Source organism: Dasypus novemcinctus, chromosome 3 (genome assembly GCF_030445035.2).
Source record: "Dasypus novemcinctus isolate mDasNov1 chromosome 3, mDasNov1.1.hap2, whole genome shotgun sequence".
Lineage (NCBI taxonomy): Eukaryota > Metazoa > Chordata > Mammalia > Cingulata > Dasypodidae > Dasypus > Dasypus novemcinctus.
Genome location: NC_080675.1, coordinates 158,967,309 through 158,987,021, shown reverse-complemented (window position 1 = coordinate 158,987,021; position 19,713 = coordinate 158,967,309). Strand labels below are relative to the sequence as shown.

The following is a 19,713-nucleotide window of genomic DNA, read 5'->3' as shown; positions in this document are numbered from 1 at the left end:
CATCTTTTCATGTGCTTTTTAGTCATTTGTATTTCCCTCTTTGGAAAAGTATCTATTCAGATTTCTTGACCATTTTTTAAATGGGCTGTTTGTCTTTTTATTTTTGAGATGTAGGATTCCCTTATATATGCTGGATATTAGACCCTTATCAGATAAGTGGTTCCCAAATATTTTCTACCATTGAGTAGGCTGCCTATGAAATAGTTTTGATAATGGAAGGTGGTAATGATAGCACACCTTGTAAATGTAATTAATGCCATTGTACTCTATACTTAAAAATGGTTAAAATGACAAATTTTATGTTAATACATATATATAAACAATAAAAAAATTTTGAAAGACTATATTGTCTTATGTGATGTTGCATTCCTGTCCCAGAAGTATGCAAGCAAAATCTGTTGGGGAAGTTATTCTGACTACCAAAGTTCAACGAGAAGTTAACAAGAAGACACCACACAAAGGCAGAGAGGAAGAACAAGCAAAGATGCACCACGACGGGATGAGCAGAGGAAGTCTTGCCAATCTAACATATACTCTCTGTCCTAGATGGGCCAAAGCATTTTTCCTGCCTTAATTCATTTCATTCTCTCAAACCTCCTGTGAAGCAAGTGAAATCTTCCCATTTTTGCAAGGAGGCTACATAACTTTCCTGGGTCACCCAGTAAGTTGGCAGATCCAGGATTCAAAGTCAATTCTACCTGATGCCAAAGTCCAGGTTCATACATACACCCTGCAGGCACAATGAAATGAAGAGAGAAAACTAAAAGGCCATCAGATAAAGGAGATTTTGAATGCTAGGATAAACAGCCTTAATTTAATACAGGAGATCAGAAAAACCACAAACTTTCTGATGAGGGGACTTATTTTTTAATCTTTATAAAGACAAGAGAGATCAATTAGAATTAGCAAATAAAGGAACTAACAAAATAAGGGGAAATAAACACAAGATGAGGTCATTAGGAGGTAGAGGCAACCACAGGAAGGGAGGTTCCTGGAAGCCTTCAGAGTGTCCCCTGAGGACACTTAAATCAGCCTCTGCCCAGGGAAACAAGTCAGGAATGAGCCCTTGGAAGGAATAACATAATCAAGGGCACAAGTTTCTCCAACCACCGGTTTGGAAAGTGCCTTCACATTTTCTGAAAAGGGAAAGTTGAGATGCTTCATTACTTACATCATAACAGCAGACTGCAGCTAAGGCTAACTCACAGGAACAGTGGAAGCAGATGGATTCAACCAGCTTATCAATAAGGAATACATACACCTGGCTTACCAAATGGCTTCTGATTCTTTCAGTATCTTTTTTTTTTTTTAAGATTTATTTATTTCTCTCCCCTCCCCACCCCCCCCCCCCAACCCCAGTTGTCTGTTCTCTCTATTTGCTGCGTCTTCTTTGTCCACTTCTGTTGTTGTCAGAGGCATGGAAATCTGTGTTTCTTTCTGTTGTGTCATCTTTTTTTTTTTTTAAAGATTTATTTATTTATTTAATTCCCCCCCTCCCCTGGTTGTCTGTTCTCCGTGTCTGTTTGCTGCATCTTGTTTCTTTGTCCTCTTCTGTTGTCGTCAGCGGCACGGGAAGTGTGGGCGGCGCCATTCCTGGGCAGGCTGCTCTTTCCTTTCACGCTGGGCGGCTTTCCTCACGGGCGCACTCCTTGCGCGTGGGGCTCCCGCACGCGGGGGACACCCTTGCGTGGCACGGCACTCCTTGCACACATCAGCACTGCGCATGGCCAGCTCCACACGGGTCAAGGAGGCCCGGGGTTTGAACCGCAGACCTCCCATATGGTAGACAGACGCCCTAACCACTGGGCCAAAGTCCGTTTCCCTGTTGTGTCATCTTGTTGCATCAGCTCTCCATGTGTGCGGCACCATTCCTGGGCAGGCTGAACTTTCTTTAGTGCTGGGTGGCTCTCCTTATGGGGTGCACTCCTTGCACGTGGGGCTCCCCTATGCGGGGACACCCCTGCATAGCACGGCACTCCTTGCGTGCATCAGCACTGCACATGGGCCAGCTCCACACGGGTCAAAGAGGCCTGGGGTTTGAACCGCGGAGTTTGAACCGCAGACCTCCCATGTGGTAGACGGACGCCCTAACCACTGGGCCAAGTCCGCTGCCTCTTTCAGTTTCTTTTAAACACACACACATACACACAAATACATACAACCTTCACAAATATAACTTGTAGAATAAAATTACAAAGGAACCAGTGAGGCTGCAGGTAAGCACAGGGCTGTCAAATCTGGGAAAAGCATCCATTATTCCACCCGGGCTGTGGAATCCACATGACGTGCTCTGCAAATGTGCAATGTGTTTGGGGAAGTGCCCATGATTGCTGTTAAATACCAAATTATTAAGAACCACAAGGCACTGTTAACACCTGAGTGCTTTTTGGAAATCATGGCAACTACAATAGAGCCCACAGTAGGAGGAAAATATTTGGAAACCTTATTTAAAGTTTTATTATATATAAGGAAAGGTCCAGAGTGAGATCTCTTGGAGCTTATGAATATTAATTATAGCACATTCTTGGAAACAAGAAAATATTAAGTCCAATATAAATAGGAAACAGATTTGTAAGAGTCAGTCATATGTTTACATTATGCAAACTGTAGTTAAAAACCTATAACTAGATGTTTGTTAAATGTTCAACAAGGGGGAAAAGTGAAGGCTGATGATATTTGAGCATTTTCTTAAAATTGTCACATGAGCAACCTGCTCTCAAGTCTTCAGAAAACAGATAAATAGATTAAGGAAGGGAGGGCAAAGGTGGCAAAACATTAAAATTGGTAGAGCTGGGTATCTGAGGTGTCGGAGTAAGTTGTAGTTCTCTGTATGGGATTTGTATTATTTTTGCAACTGTCCTTTAAGTGTGAAAGTATTTCAAACTAATTTTTCTTTCAGTCAGCACAGAGTTTTGGACCATCTAATCACTGAGGAGTTCCTGTGGGCACATCTCATTTGACTCGCTCGAGTGGTAGGAGTGCCAGAAATTCAAGGCAAAATCAAAGGCCTGGGGTCATCGCAGCCCCTTTGGGCCCTCGGGTCCAAGTGGAGATTAACTTGATAGAGACAAGAGACCTCCTGAAGCTTGACCTGAAAGCTCTCACACAATTCTCTGCCACCCCCACCCTGGGAGCTGTGAGGGGGCTTTGCCAACCTACCAAGAACTCCCAGACAGCTAGCAAAGCAAATCAGGCTTCAAGTTTTGCAAACAAGAGACGCACTCACAGGACAATGTCAAGTGTGCGTAACTTTCCACTGTCAAAGGCATCCTCCTTACACTTTGTGACACAAACAAAGCAGGGCCTCCTCTGAGCACAAACCCCAGCCAGACACGCAGGGTGAGAGGGAAAAAGCTGATCTCCAGCGACGTGGAGGGCTGAAGGAGGCCTGTATTTGCCAACTATAGGTGAAGACCCTGAAACACCAAATATCACCATTTCATTATTTAATGGGGGCCAATTAATTAAAGAATTGTTGTTATTATTACTATTAGGAAAGCAGCACATGTCAATGTAGGAAATCTGGGAAGCATAGAAATGTATAATAATCACATTTCTAAATGGACTGAATTTAAATTAAGACCTTCATGAGGTAAAGGACGAGGTGCTTTGCTTGCAGCTCAACAAAAGGCACCATGGTGCTTGGGCTCAGGGCACTGACGCTGACCACTGCCCATAGCCCCCGGGGCCCCTGCTCCATGTGCAACTGAGCCTGGGCTGTGCCTCTTCTCCAAAGGCTCCACTCCAAGGAATTGAAAGTCCGTCACCATGGCCTCCTGATAATGCAGGGGAAGGATAAAGGAAATGCAGACTGAACAGTCTTCAGGACCAGAAACAAAACCTCCACCCAACTATCAAGGAGCAAAACTCTCCTAACACACACCAGCTGTGCAGTTTTCGGCTAGTTACTTGGCCACTCTGGGGCCTCGTTGCCTCATCTGTATGTTGGGGATAAGAATGGACTCTGCTTTATAGGGCTGTTGAGACACTCCAGAGAAAGTGCACTGCCCTGCACAGGATTCTGTACATGTTGTTAACAAGAACAGCAAGTACCTCAAAAGCACCTCTGGCCACCGCCACTGTTGGCAAGAGGGTGTCCAGCATCTTTAATACAAAAATCAATAAATAGCTAATGCTCAGTATTTGCCGATTCTAAATTTGCAAATTTGCCTGCTTGCTAAAATTTATTTGTAACCCCCAAATCAATATTCATGGCACTTTTATGGTCATTCATGGTCATGTGTAGAAGGATGAAAAATTTGAGTCGCCCAACAGGCATGTTCCCAGCTGAGATCAAACAAGGCAACCCTCTGCCTTCTTGTTTCAGGTTCCACACTGCTAACAAGTGTCCTTTTCACAGTATGTACCACTGTGTGTTTTTTGCATGTTTGTGCCTTTTGTTGGCGATTTCACTGTTTAAACTGGCCTCAAAGTATAGTGCCAAAATGCTGTCTAGTGTTACTTAGCACAAGAAGGCTATAATGTGTTTTACAGAGAATATATGGGCATTGGAAAGCTTCATTCGGGTATGAGTTTTAGTGCCATTGACTATGAGTTTGATGTTAATGAATCAAAAATATATATTAAATAAGTTGCCTTTGAATAGAAATGCACATAAAACAAAGTTATAGGGAAACGGACTTTGGCCCAGTGGTTAGGGCATCCGTCTACCACATGGGAGGCCCGCGGTTCAAGCCCCGGGCCTCCTTGACCCGTGTGGAGCTGGCCCATGCGCAGTGCTGATGCGCGCAAGGAGTGCCGTGCCACACTGGGGTGTCCCCGCGTAGGGGAGCCCCACGCGCAAGGAGTGCACCCATAAGGAGAGCCGCCCAGCGCGAAGGAGGGAGCAGCCTGCCGAGGAATGGCGCCGCCCACACTTCCCGTGCCGCTGACGACAACAGAAGCGGACAAAGAAACAAGACGCAGCAAAAAGACACAGAAAACAGACAACTGGGGGAGGGGAGGGGAATTAAATAAATAAAAATAAATCTTTAAAAAAAAAAACAAAGTTATATATTGATCAGTTGATGAAAATGTTGTGACCAGAGGCTCACAGGAACCTAAGCCTATATTCCCTCTAAGAGCAATGAGTCATTATTTCTAATTTAGTGTTCCAGCAACTTTATAGAACACAATTCCCATAAATGATGGGAGTATGTGTTGGTCAGTAAACAGAAATAATAATGCATTACTGGGTCCCTAAAACTGAAAAAAAATTGGTTCTATCTTGATGTTTTTCTAACAGTATATCCATTATGTCTCAGGTATTTTATTCTATGAGTTGAATTAAAGTAGGATCCCTGTTTTTAAAATCCTTCAGTAAATACCAACCTGTCTTTGTGTCCTGGGGGTTAACCAAAACCAGTATTTTATGTTGAGGTTCATCACGGTGCACAGTGCAAAAACAAACAGATGAAGCATCAAGTTTAACCTAAAACAAAACAAAAAAACATTTTGATCTTTCATTATAGAACAGGCACATGGATTTACTTAGCAGTTAATTAGCATGGTATTCATTGAAAGAACACTGTTATATGTTGACAGGACATAAGTAACATATTTTATAAAATGGAAGCCTTACCCACTCTGAACTGAACACAAGGGGAATCTGACAAAGGGCCTTTCCCCCCTCTCCCTTGCATCAAACTTTCTCTTTCCTTCATTGACCTGTCCATATATCCACAAATAAACACCTGCTCTGCCAACCAAACACCCTGCGGCGCACTCCCTTCCATACACTTCCCACCCTAGCACCTTCTCAGTTCTCATCCTCGTTGGGTCTCACAGTCTGCAAAAGCAGAGGGCCACCATGCCAGCCCTGGTCCTCCCAGGCTCCTGCGGGTGTCTGCAGAAACAGCCCGGGATGTGTCTGCCTCTGCCAGGATGCTGCTAACACCCAGGCTGCTGCTGCCTGGGCTCATGGCGCTGTGAGCAGTCCCAGGAAATCCATGCCCTCTTGTGCCCTGCTGGCTTGGCTCTGGCTCTGCGTCAGCCCAGGGCAGGAAACCCCACTGCTGCGCGCTGAACGCTTGACTGCTGCTATGAGAGGAGCACAGAGCAGCGTGTGCCAGGTCTCCAAGGCTGGAATGATCCCAGAGCCTGCTCTTAAGCACCCACATCCATCCTCGTGACCCTCAAACCCCCTGCTCCCAGTTCCCAAAGCAAAAGGTTTACACATTCCATGGCAAAGCCTGTTTTGTGTGTTTGTTTTTTATAAACTTTATTGCAAATTCAAAAAATAAAATAAAATAACAGAAAAGGCAGTTAACAAGTTATGGAAGCATTACTCCTAAAAGTTCTGTCCAGGCACTTTTATCTCCTCTAATTCCAACTACTAACTCAGTTGTTCCTCTAGTGTTCAGAAATATACACAGATGAACATAGATTAGTTAAATGATATAGTTAAGGTCTCCTTATTAATGAAAAAAAATGAAGAGAAAAAAACAATGCTTAATCACATTCATATCTCACAAACAAAAAGTCTGTTTTGAAAATCGAGACGGGTGTAAGAAAATGAGAAAAGAAAGCATCCGCTAAGATAGGCAGGCAGGTGGCTTGTAAAATTGCACAGCAGGTCTCCACAGTTTCAGAGGGCTGTTTAACAAAACCCAGGAAACATGTGTTCATCCCAGTACATCCAAATCTTCAGTGTCACATTAATGAAATGGGTTCTGCACTGGTCCTGCCTCAGAGGTTACGAGGAGCATGGTTAATCCATTACAAGACCACTAAAAATAATACTTATAAGGGGTTGTACAGACATGGGTCTTACTATTTAGAACACCGTATTCAGAGTGTGAGCTCATCTATGTTTTTTAAAAAGTATGCACAAGGAAGCGGATGTGGCTCCAATGATAAGGCCACTGCCTACCATATGAGAGGAACCGAGTTGGATCCCTGAGGCCTCCTGGTTAAAAAAAAAGAAAAGAAAGCATGCCTGCACAGTGAGCCATACCGACGTGGCAAGGCGAGTGCATGCGCTTTGAGCCGGGTGCAAGTGCGGCAAGCCGAGGGCCCATGTGGGTGCTCACACAGTAAGCCAAGTGCCCACGTGGCAAGGCAAGTGCCCCTTGGTGAGCTGAGTGGCTGCATGGTGAGCTAACTGCCGGCGCAGCAAGCTGAGTGCCACGCAAGTGACCACATGTGAGCCAAGTGCCCATAGGAGTGCCTGCATGGCAAGCCAGTGCCCACATGGTGAGACAAATGCCAACGCGAGTGCCAGCATGGTAAGCCGAGTGCCCATGTGGTAAGCTGAGTGCCCACATGGTGAGCTGAGTGCCATGTGAGTACCCACATGGTAAGCCAGTGTCTGTGCAGCAAGTTGAGTGCCTGCGCAGTAAGCTAGTGCCCACGAAACTGAGTCACGTAGCAAGATGATGATGCTACAAAAGAGAGATGAAGGGGAGAGTCAAGGTGAAGCGCAGCAGAGACCAGGAACTGAGGTGGTACAATTGACAGGGAACCTCTCTCTACATCAGAGTCCCTGGGATTCCCAGGATTGAATCCCAGTAAATCCTAGAGGAGAAAGATGAGAAGACAAAAAGGGAAATAGATACAGAAGATCACACAGCAAATGGACACAGACAGCAAAAACAGCAGGGCGGGGAGGGAAAGAAAAAAAGATTTAAAAAGTATGCACAGAAAGAGGATTGTGGGAAGACGATGGAGTAGTATACTCCAGGAATTGTTCTCTCCACCAAAACTGCTGTTGAATTGACAGAACTGACTGAACCAACTACTTTGGAATTCTGGAGTCTAGTGGACCACTTGCAGCATCCAGCGAAGAGTGGACTAAGAGGCTGGTAAATGTCAGTAAATTTTGGTGAATTTTGCCTTTCCCATAAGGCTACCATCCCCCATACCCTCACTGTGAGACAGGTGACTGTGAGAGCTGCAGACCACATTCCTAATACTGCTTACTGGTCCAGGGTAGGCAATAAGGACCTTATTCTACAAAAGTCAGGGTTCTGTGTCTTTATTGCTGAGTCCTGCTTTTGATTACTGGAGGGACTACACAGAGACTAGCCACTTTTACAACCCCGAGGCTAAAGAAGCAGACTGTGGAAAAGATTTAAAGAGACAGTACATTTTAATTTTTCCCTTTCCCCATCTGGGAGCAAAAATACTTTGAAAAAGTCACTGATGCCTCCAGCCCTCAACAACCAAAACTAAGCAATCTCTAAGGAGAAGAAGAATTAGATTTCCAGAGTTACCACAACATAATACTGAAATTGCTCAGTTGTCAACAAAAATTACAAAACATATGAGAGACCAGAAAATATGACCCACTTCATAGGGGAAAAAAAGAATTTGACAGAAGCCAGTCCTAAGAAAGCTCATACTTTGGAATTATTAGTCAAAGACATTAAATCAACTGTCTTAAAGGAAACCATGGACAAAGAACCAAAGCAAATTAGAAAAAAAATGTTTGAATAAAATTAGAACATGAATAAAGAGACACAAATTATAAAAAGGAATAAATCAGAAATTCTGAAGCTAAAAAGTACAATAATTCAAATGAAAAACTCACTAGAGGGGTTCAACAGCAGGTATGAGTAGGCAAAAGAAAGGACCAATGAACTTGAAGATAAGACAATTACAATCACTCAGTAGGAAGAGAAGATAGGAAAAAAAAAAAAAAACAGAACAGAGCCTAAGGGAGCTGTGGGACACTATCAAGTAAATGAATATACACTTGTGAGAACCCCAGAAGAAGAAAAAAGAAAGGGGCAGAGAGAATATGCAAAGAAATAACAGCTAAAAATTACTTCCCCAATTTAAAGAAAGACATGAAGATACACATCCAAGATACTAAATGTGCTCCAAACAGGATAAATCCAAAAAGATCCATACCATGCTAAATTATAATCAAATAGTTGAATGCCAAAGACAGAGAATTCTGAAAGCCACAAGAGAAAAGCAATCTGTCATAAACAAGGGAGCCTCAATAAGATTAAGTGCTGATTTCTCTGCATCAGAGAGATGGAGGTAAAAAGGCAGTGTGAAGACATATTTAAAGTGCTGAAAGAAAAAACTCTAACCAAGAATTCTGTATCTGACAAAACTATCCTTCAATAATGAAGGAGAAACTAAGACATTTCCAGATGAATAAAAACAGAAGGAATTCATTACCAGAATCCCTACTCTATAAGAAATGTGAAAGGGAGTTCTTGAGTCTGAAGTGAAAGAACACTAGCCAGTAATTCAAATCCATAAGAGAAAATAAATAACAATAATAAACTAACAATAGGTAAATAGAAAAATCTGTATTTTTTTAAATTATTTTTGATATGGTTTGAGACATCTTTTTCCTTTTCCTATGTGATTTAAAAGGAAAATACATAAAATATTAACTATAAATCTATGTTAGTGGCCATAAAATACATAAAGATGTACTCTGTAACAATAACAATATAAAAGGGTGGGATGGAGATGTATAGGAGCAGAGGGTTTGTATACTATGGAAACTAGTATGCTGTTATTAAAACTAGATCATTATAAACTTAAGATGTTATTTTTAATCCTCAAGGTAACCATGAAGAAAATATAAACATATATAAAATATATGCATTCATACATACATATATATAAAAGAAAAGAAGAAAATCAAAGTGGTACACTACAAAAAAATAAACCACATATTTTTTAAAAGGCAGTAATGGAGGAACTATGGAACAAAAAAGATTCAAGATGTACAGAAAACAAATACTAAAATGCACCAGCAATCACATTATTGTAAATGCATTAAACTCTTTATTAAAAAGCAGAGACTATGCACCATGACCAAGTGGGATTTACATCAGGAATACAGGGTGGTTCAACATACAAAGATGAATCAATATAATACACCAATAAATAGAACAAAGGGGAAAAAACACATGATAATTCAATAGATGCAGAAAAGCTATTTCACAAAATCCAGCACCCTTTCTTGATAAAAACACTCAACCAGGAAAAGAAGGAAACTTCCTCAACATGGTAAAGATCATTTATGAAACCACAGCTAACATCATACTCAGTGATAAAAGACTTAAAGCTTTTCCCCTAAGATGAGGAAAAAGACAAGGATGCCCACTTTTACCACTGTTAATATTGTAATAGAAGTTTTAGCAACAGTAATTAGGCAAGAAAAAGAAATAAAGGGTACCCAAATTAAAATGGAAGCAGTACAACTATCTCTATTTGCAGACAACTTGATCTCATATACAGGAAATCCAAAGGAATCCACAAGAAAACTATTAGAGCTAATAAATGAGTTCAGCAACATGGCAGGGTACAATATCAACACACAAAAATCAATTGTGTTCCTATACACTAGGAATGAATAATCCAAAAAGAAAATTAAGAAAACAATTCCATTTACAATAGCATCTAAAAGAACAAAATATCTAGGAATAAATTTAACCAAGGAGGTGAAAGACTTGTACACTGAAAACTACAAAACACTGCAGAAAGAAATTTGAAAAGATCTATACAAATGGCAAGACAGTCCTTGTTCATGGAACTTGTTCATGGTACTGGCATAGAGACAGGCAAACCAGTGGAACAGTACTGAAAGTCCAGAAATGGACCCATACATGAATGACCAATTGATTTTCAAAAACGGTGCTAGAAGTACATGCAATGGGGAAATAACAGCCTCTTCAACAAATTGAGCTACAATAAAATGGATTTCTACATGCAAAAGAACAAAGTAAAACACCTACATCACATCAGATACAAAAATCAACCCAAAATGGATCAAAGACCTACATATAAGAGCTAAAACTATTTTTAAAATCTTAGAATATAACATTGGAACAAATCTTCATGACCCGGAAAATGGCAACAGATTTTTAGGTATGACACCAAAAGCATTAGCAATATAAGAAAAAAAAGGTAAGTTGGACTTATCAAAATTTAAAACTTTTGTGCCTCAAAGGAAATTATCAAGAAAGTACAAGATGACCCTACAGATTGAGAGAAAATAGTTGCAAACTGTGTTTGGAGAAGGACTTAACATCCAGAATATACAAAGAACTTATACAATGCAACAACGAAAAGGCAAACAACCCAAACAATTGTTTGAAGGCAAACAATTCAAGGGAATTGAATAGACATTTCTCCAAAGAAGATATACAAATAGCCAACAAACATATGAAAAGCTGCTCAAGATTTTTAACCTTTAGGGAAATGCAAATAAAACAATAATGAGAGTGGAGCAAGTGGAATCCAGTGATTGAAAGCCTGCTTCGCATGTATGAGATCCTGGGTTCAATTCCCAGTATCGCCTTAAAAAAACAACAAAAATAAATAAATACTTTCCAAGATAACAAAAACATACATTTTTTAAAAACAATAATGAAATACCACTTCACATCCACAAAATGTCTACTATTTTAAAAATAATAAATAACAAGTATTGGAGAGGATACAGAGAAACAAACTCTAGAGCATTGCTGCTAGGAATATAAAATGGTACAGCCATTATGGAAAGAAATATAGACAGAATTACCATAAGACCACTCTTACTAGGTATATTTTTATTTCACCAAAAGAAAGTGAAAACAGGGTCTCAGACAGATACTTGTACACCAATGATTTTAGCAACATTATTCAAATATTCAAAAGGTAGAAACAACACAAGTGTCCATCAAATTCATGGATAAACAAAATGTAGTACATACACACAGTGGAATATTACTCAGCCATAAGAAAAGTTAGGAGCATGCTGCAACATGGATGAACCTTAAAACACTATGCTCAGTAAAATAAACAAGGCATATACAGACATTATTGTATAATATCACTTATAAGAGACGATTAGAAATAGCAAATTTGCAGATAGAAAGTAGATTAGCTGTTACCAGGGTATGAGGGAGAAAGAGAGTGTTTGGAAAATTTTTTTATTTAAAATTTTTTTAAAGAAATACAAAAAAAGATTTACATTATGGTATTTTTCAAGTATATTAAATCGGTTATGATTCCTAAAAAGTTATGTAGATCCCACGTGCCTACCCATGGGAGACTGGTTGGATAAACTAGGACAAATCTGCACAATGGAATACTACGAAAATGTGAAAGGAATTAGGAAGCACTCTATGAACTGATTATGGAGTGATATCTAAGATATACTGTTAAGGGGAAAAAGAGAGTTGCAAAAAGGTATATATTTTTTAAAGGAAAAAGGATACATAAGAACATATGTGTGTGTTTGCTTATTTTTGCAAAAAGAAACCAAAAATTAATTTAAAAAATACTTATTCAAACAGGATCGGTGGGAACCAGGAGGAAGGCACAGGGATAGAATAAAAAAATGGAGATTGGCAAATTGGATAAAAATAACAGGATCCATCTGTATGCTATCTACAGGACACTCACCTTAGATATAAGGACACAGAGAGGCTAAAAGTAAAAAGGACAGAAAAAGATATTTCAAGCAAACAGAGTTGAAGTGGCTATATTAATGTCAGCAAAACAGGCTTAAAGTCAAAAAAGGTTATAAGAGACAAAATAGGCATCATATATTGGTAAAAGTACAGTACATCAACAAAAGTTTACAAAACAGAAAGTGAAAGCCCAGGCAAAGGCGATTAAAGCATGACTAACCATAAAAGAGGAGGACTAGACCTGAAGACGTAAAAAGGGTTCTAAATATGCTCAAAGAGCTAAAGGAAAACATGGCTAAAGAACTAAAGGAATTCAGAAATAACAGTAGATACACTCAAAGAGAATATCTGTAGAAATATCCATATCCATGGAAATTATAAAAAGAAACCAAACAGAGCTGAAGACCTAAGTAAAAGAAATTAAAAGTTGCCTACAGAACTTCAACAGCAGATTGCAGAAGTAAAAAATCAGAGAACATGAAGATAAAACAGATGAAATCATTCAGTCTGAGGAGCAGAAAGAAGAATGAAGAAAAGTGAACAAAGCCAGAGGAGCCTGTGGGACACTATGAAAACATACCAATATACGCATTGTAGTAGTTGCAGAAGAAGACAGAAAGGGGCAGAGAGAATATTCAAAGAAATAATGGCTGAACACTTCCCAAATTTAGTGAAGACATGAATATACACATCAATGAACTTCCAATAGGATAAAAACTAAATGGGTTCACGATGTGATATGTTATAATCAAACTGTCAAATGCCAAAGATAAAGAGAGAATTCTAAAAACCACAAGAAAGAAATGATGTGTCATTTTTAAGGGAGCCTCAATAAGATTACGTGCCTATTTCTCATCAAAAACCACAGAGGTGAGATAGCAATGCAATGACATATTTAAAGTGCTGAAAGCAAAAAACTGCTAACCAAGAATTTTTCAAAAATGAGGGAGAGATTAAGACATTCCCAGATCATCAAAAGCTGAGGAGTTTGTAACTCCTCTTTTTACTTCCCACAGGGTCTAAAAAGCAAATGCAGAAAAAGTAATGATAAATCAGTGGTTTGGGATTTATAATGTATAAGCATATAATTTGTGATAAGAACTACATAAAGGTGGGTGGACCGAGAGGTACAGGAACATTGTTAGTGTTTACTATTAAAGTTAAGTTGGTATTAAAGCAAATGAGAGTATTATAGATTTAGGACGTTAAATTTATGCCCCGTGGTAATTATAAAGAAAATACCAGATAATATGCAAGCTCATAGAAACAGAAATTAAAGTATAGGTTGCCAAGGGCAGGGTCAGAGGGAATGGGGAGTTAAGGCATAATGGGCATAGGGTCTCTCTTTGGCGAGATAGGAAAGTTTTACTAATAGAAAGTGGTAAAGGTACTACAATATTGTGAATGTGATTAATCCCATTGAATGGTATGCTTGGCAACGGTTGAGATGGAAAGTTTATTTTGTATATATGTTCCCTTAATTAAAACAAAAACAAAAACAGCAACTAAAATGACAATTACAATTAAACGAAATACATGATCCTGGACAGGATATAGCAAGGAAGGAGAAAAGGCTCAAAAGGACATTATTGGGACATATGAAAAAATTGAACTATAGACTGTACAGTTTATATCAATACTAAATTCCTTGAACATGATAAGCACTTAAAGTGGTTACATAAATGAATAGCCTGGTTTTTAGGATATTTACATGTCACTATTAAGTATTCAAGGAGCATGATAAACTCAGCCTAAATGCAAAGTATTCAGAAAATGCATTGAGAGACAGAGAGAGAGAGAATGGTACTGCATATGTGGCAAAATGTTAAGAGCTGGTGGTGGATCTCGATATCTGGCGGCAAGAGTAGGGATACACTGGAATCCTCTGTATAGGGTTGGTAACTGTTCTGTAAGTATAAAAGTATTTCCAAAAAATTTTTTTTTAATTTTACAGTACAACACAGCAAGAAGTTACAATTATAAACATATACACACCTAACAACAGAGCCCCACAGTATATAAAGTAAATATTGGCAGAATTGATGGAAGACAAAGAGAGTTCTAAAATATTATTTGGATACATGAATACACCATTTTAACTATTAGATAGATCTACTAGACATGAGATCAATAAGGAAGTAGAGGACTCTAACCACACTATAAACAATTAGACCTAACAGACATACATAGAACATTCCACCCAACAACAGCAGAATATAGTCTTCTCAAGTGTATATTAATCATTCTCCAGGGTAGACCATACATTAGGCCTCAATGCAAGTAATAAATTTAAAAGGATTTAAATCATACAAAGTATCATCTTTACCAACAATAGAATGAAGTTAGAAATAAATAACATAAGGAAAACCAGAAAATTCACAAATATATGGAAACCAAACATATTCCTAAACAACCAATGGGTAAAGAAGAAGTCACAAGGGAAATTAGAAAATACATAGAGACAAATGAAAATGAAAACACAAGATTCCCAAACTTATGAGATGCAGCAAAGGCAGGAATCAGAAGAAAAAAATTAGCTGTAAATGCCTACATTATTAAAGAAGAGAGATCTAAAACCAATAACCTAACTTTGAGTTTTGAGGAACTAGAAAAAGAAGAGCAAATTAAACCCAAAGTTTACAAATGGAAGGAAATAATAAAGATTAGAATGGTGATACATGAAATAGAGAACAGAAAGCCAACAGCATCAATGAAACCAAAAGTTTGTTCTCTGAAAAGATCAATAAAATTGACGAACTTTTAGCTGGATTGAAAAAAAGAAGATGCAAATACCAAAAATCAGAAATTAGAGCAGAAGCACATTATGATTGCCCTTACAAATATAAAAAGGATTATAAGAGAATACTATGAACAATTGTATGCCAACAAATTAGATAACCTAAATGAAATGGACAAGTTCCTAGAAAAACACAAATTACCTAAACTGACTCAAGAAGAAAGGGCAAATCTCAAAAGACATAACAAGTAAAGTAATTGAATCAATAACCAAAAACCTTCCATCAAAGAATAGTCCAGGACCAGATGGCTTCACTACTGAATTCTATCAAACATTTAAAGAATACTAAACACCAATTCTTCTCAAACTCTTCCAAAAAGTCAAAGAGGAGGAAACACGTCATAATTTATGCTATAAAGCCAGCATATCCCAATATTAAAGCTAGATAAAGACATCACAAGAACAGAAAATACAGATTAATATCCCTCATGAATACAGATGCAAAAACCTTCAACCAAATACTGGCAAACTGAATCCAACAGTTTACTAAAACAATTATACACCATGATCAAGTGGGATATATTCCAGGAATGCAAGGGTGGCCCAATATAAGAAAACCAATCAATATAATATACTACATTAAGCTAATGAAGGAAGAAGAAAACAAATATTCTTCTCAATTGATGTAGAAAAGACATTTGAAAATACAATTCATGATTAAAACACTGAAAAAATTAGAAATAAAAGGAAACCTCTTCACCATGATAAAGACTATTTATACAAACCCCACAGTAACATTATATGCAATGGTGATAGACTTACAAGTTTTCCTTCTAAGATCAGGAACAAGACAAGGATCCTCACTTTTGCCACTATTATTCAAGATTATACTAGAAGTTCTAGCCAGAGCAATTAAGGCAGAAAAAGAAATGAAAGTTATCCAACTGTAAAGGAAGAAATAAAACTATCTCTGTTTGCACACAATGTGACCTTATTTATAGAAATTCCCAGAGAATCCACAAAAAAAGGCTACTAGAGCTTATAAATGAATTCAGCAAAGTTGCAGCATACAAGATCAACACAGAAAAATCAACTGTGTTTCTATACACCAGTAACAAAGTATCTGAAAAGGAAATTAAGAAGACAATTCCATTTATAATAATATCTGAATGAATAAAATATCTAGGAATAAATTTAACCAAGAAGCTAAAAGACTTGTATACTGAAAACTACAAAACACTGACAGAAATTAAAGAAGACTTAGATAAATGGAAAAACTTCATGGATTGGAAGATATTATTTTTAAGACATCAGTACTACCCAAAGCAATACCTAACAAAATTCTAGTAACCTTTGTTGGAGAAATAGAAAAGCCAATCCCCAAAATCATATAGAATTGCAAAGGGCTCTAGGTAACTACAACCATTGTGAGAAAGAAAAACAAAGTTGAAGGAATCACACTACCTAATCTTGAAACTTACTACAGGGGAACAGATGTAGCTCAAGTGGCTGAGAGCACCTGCTTCCCATGTCTCCCGTTCAATCCCTGGTACCTCCTAAAAACAAACAAAAAACAACTCTCATTGGGAAGCAGATGTAGCTTAGTGGTTGAGTGTCTGCTTCCTGTGTACTAGGTCCTGGGCTTAATCCCTGGTACCTCCAAAAACAAAAAAATTAATACAAAGGTACAATAATGAAAAGTGTGGTTCCGGCATAAAGATAGACATCTAGACCATGTGTAGACATACAAATAGACCAATTCTTATGTCTGAATTAGAGAGACAAATAGCCAATTAAATTCCTTAGATAGGAATAAAGTTGAGGCCAGAAATAAACCTATATATCTATGGCCTATTGGATTTTGGCAAGGCTGCCAAGTCCATTCAAGAGCGGAAAAAGGTATAGTCAACAAATGGTACAGGAACAACTGGAAATACACATGCAAATGAATTAAATTGGACTCCTATCTCTCATCATATAAAAAAATATACTCAAAATGGATCAGTGACCTCAATATAAGAACCAAAACTAAAATTCTTAGAAGATAACACAAGGGCAAATCTTCAAGACCTTGGATTTGTCGTTAGATCTTAGCAACACCACCAAAAGCATGAGTAACAAAAGAAAAAATAAATGACTCAGCAAAATTTAAAACTTGTGTATAAAAGGACATTATAGGGGAAATAGATGTGGCTCAAACAATTGGGCTCCCATTTACCATATAGGAGGTCCAGGGTTCCATGCCCCAGGGCCTCCTGGTGAGGGCAAGCTAGCCCACATGGCAAGCTAGCCCACGCGGAGTACCAGCCCATGCAGTAATGCCACCCCATGTGGGAATGCCGCCCCATACTGGAGTGCCGCCCCACAAGTGCTGGCTGATGGAGAGCCGGATAAAGCAACAAGAGAGACAGAGGAGAGAGAAAAAGAAGATTTAGCACAACAGGGAGCTGAGGTGGTGCAAGAGAGGAATCGCCTATCTGCCACTCCAGAAGGTCCCAGGATTGGCTCCCGGAGCCACCTAATGAGAATACAAGCAGACACAGAAGAATATACAGTGAATGAACAAGAGAGCTGACAATGGGGGGGTGGGGGGGTGGGGGGGTGGGAGGGTGGGGGGGGGTGGGGGGGTGGGGCGGGGCTGGACACGTAAATAAGTAAATGGACAGTATGAAGAAAGTGACTAGACAACCTACAAAATGGGGAAGAATATTTGGAAATCATTTATCCATTAAGGGTTTAATATCCAGAATATATAAAGAATTTCTACAACTCATCGACGAAAAGATAAACAGTTTGATTTAAAAACGGGCAAAGAATCTGAATAGATATTTCTCCAAAGACAGTATATAAATGGGCAACAAGCACATGACAAGATGCTCAACATCATAACTTCCTAGGGAAATGCAAATCAAAACCACAATGAGATACTGCTTCACACCATCTAGGATGGCTATTATATAAAAAAAAATTAAAAATAGCAAGTTTTGGCAAGGATGTAGAGAAACTGGAATTCTCATGCATTGTTGGTGGAAAAGAATGTGGCAGTTCCTCAAGAATTAACCATAGAATTACCACATGACCTGACAATTCCACTCCTAGATATATATACGCAAAAGAATTGAAAGCAGGATCTCAAACAGATACTTGTATGCCAATGTTCATAGCAGTATTAATCACAATAGCCAAAGGGTGAAACAACTCCAGCGTCCACCAACAGATGAATGGATAAACAAAATGTGGTATATCCATACGATGAATTATTATTTGGCCATGGATAAGGAATGAAGTTCTGATACATGCAACAACACAACATGGACAAACCTTGAAGACATTATGCTAAGGTAAAAGAAAACAGACACAAAAGACTACATATTATAGGATTCCATTTATATGAAATTCCAGAATAGGCAAATGGACATAGAAAGAAAGGAGATTAGAGATTACTAGGGGTTGGGGGGAGAAGAAATGGGGAGTTATTATTTAATGGGTACAGTTTTCCATTTGGGATAAAAAATATCTGGAAATAGATAGTGTTGCTGATTATGCAACTTTGTGAAGATATTTAATGCCACTGAATTATAACTGAAAAATACTTAAGGTGGTAAATTTTATATTATGTATATTTTACCACAATAAAAAAATGTTTAAAGTAGGTACATAAATAAAAGTCAAAAGAACATATATCAAAACATTTACAGTAATTAACCACAGGTGATTTAATTTTCTCTGTTCTTTGCTTTAGTTCCCAGGTATTATATAATGAACATGTATTGTTTAAAACAGGAAAATCCGTAAGTATTATTGTCTTTTAAACATATCAGAACTATTCCAACACTGCAAAAAAGAGCTAATTGTAAAAGAAAAAGACTTCTAGGTGGACCAGAGTGATGAGATGTGATATATCCTCAAACCACTTCCTCATCTCTCCTTTTGGCTGAAAAATTTTTTTTCTGGATTCAAAAAGAAAACCTAACCTGTAACAAGCAATGAGAAGGCCCAACACCATTTCAAATTGGACTATTTCAAGTTCCAGGGTACATCAACTGGTTACAAAGGTAAGAAACCAAATGATTGTTTTTCTAAAACTTTGTTTTTAGAAGGGGGAAAGAGAATAGGTATAAAATTATTTCGACATTTCTATCACATTGAAATAATTTTAGTGACAGTCTTATTTTATTATGTTTTTTGCTAATAAGACTACAATTATTCATTCACTGAGCATATTACATGTTTGTTCAAAAAAAAAGAATGTAATCCATAAATACACGTGAAATAGAAGCAGACCACTGAGAGTTTGTTCTAAAGTATTTGAGGGCTCACTCCTGTATTTTACCACACTTCTCAGATTCCTTGGTATTTCCGACACCCCAAACAACCCTGCTACCCCCAGCCCTGCAGCTTCCAAAGAATAAGGCAGGTTAGGACGCCCCATGCCTGAGCAAGATGAGAGCACTTTCTTTCTTTGCAGGTTTGACCACCACTAAGGGGCGCTAAAAGCACGTGTGGCAAGCAACCTTCCACTGCCGCTCAACAATGTGGAAGTTACCCCTGGGAACTGGATTCTTCTGGGAATGGCTGAACTCACATCTCCGAAATCACAAAGAAGCC

General features: G+C 38.5%; 1 protein-coding gene across 1 annotated transcript in view; it reads right to left on the bottom strand.

Annotated features, from left to right (window-relative positions):
- FAM169B (Protein) overlaps positions 1 to 19,713 on the bottom strand; it is a 105,591-nt gene that overhangs the window by 49,521 nt on the left and 36,357 nt on the right. Inside the window, exon 3 of the mRNA XM_058294639.2 lies at positions 5,332 to 5,431. Within this exon, the coding sequence (XP_058150622.1) occupies positions 5,332 to 5,431 (100 nt within the window). The remainder of the gene's footprint in view (positions 1 to 5,331; positions 5,432 to 19,713) is intronic.